This window comes from Anastrepha obliqua, chromosome 1 (genome assembly GCF_027943255.1).
Source record: "Anastrepha obliqua isolate idAnaObli1 chromosome 1, idAnaObli1_1.0, whole genome shotgun sequence".
In the NCBI taxonomy this organism is placed as follows: domain Eukaryota; kingdom Metazoa; phylum Arthropoda; class Insecta; order Diptera; family Tephritidae; genus Anastrepha; species Anastrepha obliqua.
In genome coordinates this window covers 100873417-100881044 of record NC_072892.1, presented here as the reverse complement: position 1 = coordinate 100881044, position 7628 = coordinate 100873417, and the positions used below count along the sequence as shown (strand labels likewise).

The window sequence follows — 7628 nt, the reverse complement described above, 5'->3', positions numbered from 1 at the left end:
CAGAACTACATTTAAAGGAATAAACATCAAATTTCTGTAGAGGAATTTCAATTCTGGGCTTAAAAAATAAATTAAAGCAAGCAATTTGCTCATCGCCTAGCCATGAAAACCTTCCGCAAACATTTTCAGAAATTTTATTACTTTCAGATATCCAATTTCTCTCTAAAGATCAATATATTTTTAGCGGAAACTTTCAAATGCGGTCTTTCTAAATTTTACATGCAAAAAATATGAATGTTCCAATATATATATACGCTCAATGATATGTACACACCACTAGTGATTCCAACCAAATGAACGTAAAAAAATTACGAATTTGTTTGCGGAGCTGCGCCAAATCCAATGCATTCTTTTCACACTTTTCTTCACATAAATTTTAACATCAGCTTTGCTGCCTATATTCATGAATGTAGGTATATAAAAAAATACATACATATATAATATATATATATATATATGTATGTGCTCTTACTTACGATAATAATAAATACATATTCAATAATTGCCACAAAAATGCGCTCTTAGCCCAATTACATATTAATTAATTAACTAAACTTGAAAGTAATCATCGACTACCACATCCGTGGCATTCAGTTCACTGGTATTTTGCACTTTAGTTGCTGACCCCCCTAGTCCCGCTTTTGGCGTTAGTCCATTTGCTGTGGTTTTTAACAACACCGTTGTAGCTGCTGTTGAATCAGAGTTCGTCGCTGTCGTTACTGATGATGAAGCACTTGTGCTACCACCGGGTGTTGCTATTATTGCATTGTGCGTATGCGCATTATTCTGTTTCTGTTGATGTAGTTGTTGCTGACGTAGTTCATCTGGCGTTATTGGACTACTACTGCTTAGCTGCGTCTCAGAGTATTCGGTCTGTAGCCTCTCGTAAGGATTTTCACGTTCCGTATTTGTATAGCAAACAGATTCGTAGTTGGGATCGGTTTCACTGCCAGTTAGCGATTCATATTGCGACGATGTCGAAGGCGTTTGCCGTGAACTCATCGTGCTGGTGGTGCTGCTGCTGCCGGTCAGCGCATTGGTGATTGACAGTGTTGAACTGTTGGTCAACAACGATGACGAGTTAATTGACGAAGGCGAAGTAATTGCTAGGGTGTCTTGTGTGCCGCCAGAAGCAATGCTTACACTCTGTGGCAGTTTGCCCGTTGGCGTATGCAAGGTGCTGATTGGCAGCTCGGAGGCTGATAGCGGTATTCGAGGTGCTTCGGCGATACGTGCATAGTGATCGGACTCTTCGGTATCGGGTGTAGCGCCACTCATTTCTTGTTTTGTTTCAGCGATGCTGGCATAATTGTGATTGGCATCTGTGGCGATAGTACTATAACCACCAGTTGAACCTTCTTCACCTTCCTCGCCTTTGACTTTGCTGTATCCATCCGTAGAGTCCTCGTCAACGGCCAATTTTTTATTTTCATTGATTTTCGCATAGCCATCGTCGGAAAGACCTGTGGATTTAGGACCTTCGAGTACTTCATAGTTGGGATCGTAGTCAGATGATTTCTTCTCGTTTTCTGGATCGGATTGATTTAGTTTGTTTGGCTTTTGGAGGGTTTCATAGCCCGGATCGCTGTTGTTTGTAGTGTCAAGCGGTACGGCAATAGTCTCATAGTGCTTATCACTATTTAGATCTGAGTCTATCGGTGGTTTTGCATTTGCTGCTGGTGGTATAGGTATTTGTACTAAAATAGTTAGTTAACGATAGTTATTAAATAATTTATTTTCTTTATAATTCATTATTTAAAGCATTTAAAGAAGGTAGTGGAGAGGTGCGGAAGGTTAGAGATTATAAAGAAATATATGAGAGCAAGTTTTAGTGCGAAAGAGCATGCAAACGAGGATATTTGTTCCTAAGAAAATCTCCATTTATTAAGTTGTGGAAAAATACAGCTCCATCAATCAAGTATCAGTAAAAAAATTTTGTTACAGAAAATAAATGAAAAAGTTCTCACCTTCCAGTTAAAAAATATTCTCACAGATACAGTTAGTTTTAAGCATATTCAAAATATACAATATTTCTAGGGACACCGACAACATATTTTTTTTATTTTTCTAATAATAGAGATTTTATGATTTGAATTGTTTTTTAATTATAATAACGTCATTTCAATGGAACTGTCACAACAATAATAAAATCTCCACTTCCGAACACAAAGAAAAATGTAACGTTAATAGATTAATTAAACTTAATAAATAATTAATGCTTGACAAAGCCGATATTGGTTTAGCCACCATTTATTTCAATGTTTATGATGTTCGCTTTACAGATTTGATGCTCAGTCTATATTGTGTGCAAAGGAGAAGGGCAAATACTCAGATGCCTTAACTAATGAGAAGAGAAGTGAAATTGCTGCTGGAGTGGCATGGATATGAAACCCTTTAGTTGAGTCAGTTTACTTATTTTCCACATGTTAGGCATCATTACAGAGACTCGTGACTGATTAAACAGAACATTGAGAAGTCACCACACGGGGGAAACAAGTAAGGCATTGTTGTATTTAAATTTGTGTAGCCGTTTAAGGACTCGCGATGTGGACTTGTCTACATGCCGGATTTATTCCGGCTTGCATTTACCAAGAATTTTTATTATTCGTTGGTATCATAACTAAAAACTGTTTACCATTCATATAACAAACATATAAAATGTAATTAGCAAAAAATTAACATGCAAATTTCGTGTTAACAAAAAGTTTTATATTAAATAGTGCAAAACACGTAGGATTAGTAAAAAAGCCTTTATATACTAACCGCTGCTTCCAAATAAAAAATGCTGAAATTTTCGTTGATTTAAAAGCAAAACTGCAGAAAGATCTCATTTACGCACAACTAAAAACGGTTTGTTACAAATTTTACACATTTAGAATTTTGATTTAGTTTTTGTAGAATTTGCATAGTTTATGGTTTTTCGCAAGGTACACATTAAGTTGGAGGGGTAGGAGAGAAAAGGAAATAAATAAATAAAAAAATACACAGAAGATTTGAGATACTCGTAATATAAAATTGCCAAGACAGTGTGAATAATATAATAGATAGATAGCGTAGAAATCTCTATATGTATGTATAAACGCATGCTACTTACGAATCTCTTTCGGTCGCTCTTTCCGCAATAAACTACTGTAGCAGTCCGATTTGCGATTTTCAAGTGCTGATGGCCGCATTGCTTCGGCAGGTATTGTTTCATAGCCATGATCCTTGGAACCATAACTATTGCTCCGAAGGCGACCTTTGTCGGTAGACATATTTGGAATGGTAAATACACTAGTACGATTTGTTTCCATTAGTTCAGCAGCAGCCATGTCCAATGGGCTAACGCCTAACACGGCGTTGTGATCAGCATATTTACGCGCCATTACGGGAGAGTTGTTTTGTGAAGAAGGTGAGTGGCGGGATAATTTGTTCTTTTTCATTACCTGCAAATAGTAATAGTTGAATTTGACAATTTTGATAGCAAAAAAAATTTACTTGTCTAAGTTACATACTTACCTTTGCATACATGCCTTCGATATCTTTGGATGGACTAAGGCTTTTACTTTTATTTTTCTGTGGAGATATGTCAGTCGTATTAGTAGCTGTGGCTGTAGCAGAAATGACCGTGTTCGAAACTGCTGTTAGGATACCACTTAAATTTAATTCACCAGCGCCACCACCACATTCGATCACAGATATAACTGAACTACGGCCAGAGGTAATGTTCGATTTGGGCGTTGGTGGTAGCGGTGAGTTGGCTTGTCGCTTTTCTGGCTTTGGAGAACCTAAATTGCAAATCGAAGAACTGTTGTTCGAAGATGACGAAGGCTGTCGTGAGTGCTTTTGTGTGCGTAGACTGTCGACAGGTGGTGGTATAGGAGTGGTATGTTCAGAAATAGGCCTCGTTTGTGTGTGGCTACTGTGTGCAGTGTGTTGATGGTGATGTGACATAGACGTTGTACTCAGTATATTGTGTTCTGTAGACTGCACATTATTTGTAAGAGTTGCATTGGGGTTAATATGAGAGTTGATATTATTTGTATTATTAATTTCTACCGATACCACCATGGAATTTATTTGCATAGGCTGAATTTGTGCATAAGTCTCTGAGCCGCTTGTGTAAATGTCAGTGAGAACATTTGGATTGCTGCGATTGTTCGGATCTTCGATTGCCGCATATGTTTCATCTGTCAATGGGAGAGCAAAGATACATATATATATATAGTCCGTTATTAATCAAACTGTAATCATTTTATCTAACCAGAATCATCTGACACGGTGGCATAATGCGAATCATTTGCATCGCGAGTCAGTGTAGCTATGCGTTGTGTTTGCTTCGGCGGCTGTTGTGCTAGTATATTTGCAAGTGGCTCCCGCACACTGATGCTGGTATAACCTTCTGAAAGAAAAGTAAAAAACATTTATGTTATAAGTATTTATGAATTAAGTGTGGTATCATACTTGAAGAGTCCTGTGAATCACCACTAAAGTGTTGATTTGTTATAGGCGGCGTCATATATGGAAGATCTTGACTCGCTGAGATCATACCTGCGATGGCAGAAGCAGCTGGAATTTCTGCTTGAGATATTAAATCGATTTGCGATGTGTTGCTATGGTTTGAGTTGCGCGAAAGTGTGCCATTAAGCACTGGCGGTTGGCTGTTGTAAATGGCATTACTGCTATTGCCGGCAGCTACCACGGCTGCTGCGGCAGCCGCTGCTGAGGTCGACGGTGGATTTACTTGAGCGTAGGGATGCTCCGTGTTACGTACCTGTTTTAAGAGCAAATTATGTTGGGGAAATAGCCAAAGTTAATAATGCATTAGAAAGTTCGATTTTTCAGCTTAAGGCGAATCAGTTAAAAGTGATAGCACTTGAGCAACATCAACATTTACAGGTATTTTGTTCTTAATGTCAAGTTTCCCATGGGAATGTAAATAACAACAATGCAAATAACAATTGACAATCAAGACATTAGATCGCAAAATTAGTTGCTTGAGTGCCATCATTGTTAATGAATTTGCCCTGGCGTAACAATCAAAAAGTGACTATTGGAATTACATATGTAATTGCTTACTTTGGCGTAATCATGAGGAGGATTACGTACTCTAGAATAAGGCGAACTAACATCATCTGCTTGACTGATGGAACTATGCTGAGAGACACTAGTTTGTTTTTTTAGGCTTGGAGTGGCTGAAATTGGAAATATATAGTAAAAAAGTTTATATAATATAACATTCTCAGGGTACTAAGTAATGCGGCTGCAGTAGCGAGTAACGTAACGGTAATAATAATAAGTGTATTTTTAGGGGTTTAGGAAAGACGAAAAATGGTGTTATTTAAGAAATTTTAATTTTTATACTTTTAATACATTTGCAGGAGCAAAGAATATGTAAAAAGTTGCTGGGATTTTTACAGGATATAATGCTGCCGTAGCCGAATCAGTTGGTGCATGACTACCATTCGGAAGACGTAGGTTCAAATCTCCGTGAAACATCAAAATGAAGAAAAAGTTTTTTCTATTGGCGGTCGCCCCTCGGCAGGCAATGGCAAACCTCCGAGTATATTTCTGCCTTGGAAAAGCTCCACATAAAATATATCTGCCGTTCGTAGTCGGATTAAAATTGTAGATTCCTCCATTGGGGGAAAAAATCAAGACAAAGTTGGAGGAGGAGCTCGGCCAAACATACAAAAAAGGCCGTAAGCGCCAATTATATATATATATATATGCCGCTAAATTACTTTATTTTAACTAACAAATTAACTATAGCGGCCACCGTAGCCGAATGGGTTGGGGCGTGACTAACATTCGGAATTCTCAGAGAGAACGCAGGTTCGAATCTCGGTGAAACACCAAAATTAAGAAAACATTTTTCTAATATCGGTCGCCCCTCGGCAGGCAATGGCAAACTTCCGAGTGTATTTCTGCCATGAAAAAGCTATTTATAATTCTAACTTTTCCTTTGGTATATATTCTCAATTGGCGCACTTTATCAGTGTATGCCCAAGTTGACTTTAACAATTTTTCAGTTTCACCCAAAGATATAAATTGTCACTCCTTTCTCCATCATACGTCGCCCTGTTTGAGGAGGCCTTGGAATATTTTTTCCTCTTGAAAATGCAATAAAAATTATTTTATTTCCGTTTGTATTGAAAAATAAATGCCAAGCACAATAAGAAGCGTGGAAAGTATTCTGTGGATAATTAATTTATTTTAAGCATTATTGGAAGATCTGTCGGTACGGTAGAAGTGATTTTTTAATTATTCTAAATTAAAACTTACGACTTTTATTGCCATTATTGCCTTCATCTAGAATACGTTTGTCCGCCACTGTTTCATATAGTTCAGATCCATTATCGCCATTGGCATCTCCAACGGGTATATCTGGGAGACTTCTGTGAGCTGCAGTGCTTGCTCTGAAAATTTTTTTAGAGGAATGATTGGCACAAATATTTTATACATATACATACGTACGTATGTATGTTTATCCAAATATTTCTACCTTTTTTCCGAATCGGTGTTCGAAACTGCAGAAACGTTTAAATCCGTATGCGATTCACTAATTGCAGGCACTTTAACCACGATTACATCGTCGGGATTAGTCATTTTTACCATACCCTCCAAACCCCCCAACTCATCCCTAAAAATAAAAATAAGAAAAACATCAGACATAAGGCTATCATAAAACGTGAAAACTTATGTTTACATTTACTGTAATTTCAAAATGAAAGTAAAATTGCATAATTGATTCAAACGATTTAAAAAAACATCGCATGAAATACGTGACCCTATATCCTCGCTTTCATGAGGCTCATTTGTTGACGCAGCCATTGTGGCGGCACATCGTTGTTGCATTGAATGCAATCTGCTAGCTTCGCTGTTGATTTTGTTGGCGCAGCAGCATTCCTTCGACGTCAATTACCTTGCTTAAGAACTATAAACTGCTATAGCCACCCACTTCCTCCCAAACGTACAAAAACACAGGCACAAGCTCGTGGTATTCATATAATAGACGATAGGTCTGCCAAATGGCTTGTTTGGCAAAGAAGCAAGTCTACTAAGATCGTTACTTACTCATCAATGGTATGTATTTTCGACTTACTTTGTAGCTTGACGCCTGCACCAGAGACACGCTGCCAACAGCACCATCGCAGTCAAAGTTACATTCACAGTTAGCAGCAAAGCGTAGTAAAACGCCTGAGTATCCGCGTATACAACCCCTGTACCGTCCCTCAACTCCATTTCTCTTACTGTAACTTGTGCTGCAGTTTACTAATTTGCACAATTTTACGTTTTTCACGGCTATACGCTAACTTTGTATAGATTTTTTGTCTTACTTTTAGATTACTACATTGGAATTTGTACTAATACTTGTAGTTATGTACACTGGCTCAAAAGCTTGATGCACCTTTCACTGCGCTATAAACGCAGCAATATATGTACCTCAACAACTTATTTTTCTTATTTGCTATTACTGCAGTTGTAGCAAAAACAGTTTACTTATTTCACTGCATCTTTTTTTATCATTTTCTCTATGGAAACACATTTTTTAATTTGCTAAATTGTCAAAAATACGCGAAAAACTAAAAAAAACAATTTCCTTTCGCTTCGTTTTGCATTTCGAACACGCACACACCCAGCGATCG

The 7628-nt window shown here is 37.6% G+C and overlaps 1 protein-coding gene across 3 annotated transcripts; it reads right to left on the bottom strand.

Annotated features, from left to right (window-relative positions):
• Positions 1-257: 257 nt before the first annotated feature.
• On the bottom strand, positions 258-7628 carry LOC129253331 (serine-rich adhesin for platelets). Of its 3 annotated transcripts, none has more exons than XM_054891647.1 (9): positions 7085-7628; positions 6485-6622; positions 6265-6398; positions 5059-5174; positions 4444-4753; positions 4244-4381; positions 3499-4169; positions 3095-3425; positions 258-1697 (listed from the first exon to the last, which is right to left on the bottom strand). In XM_054891647.1, the coding sequence occupies exons 1-9, from the start codon at positions 7222-7224 to the stop codon at positions 550-552; spliced, it is 3126 nt and encodes a 1041-aa protein (XP_054747622.1). In that variant the 5' UTR covers positions 7225-7628; the 3' UTR covers positions 258-549. The 3 variants fall into 3 exon arrangements, with proteins under 3 accessions (XP_054747622.1, XP_054747623.1, XP_054747624.1); XM_054891648.1 differs by having other exon boundaries at positions 4244-4378; XM_054891649.1 differs by having other exon boundaries at positions 5089-5174.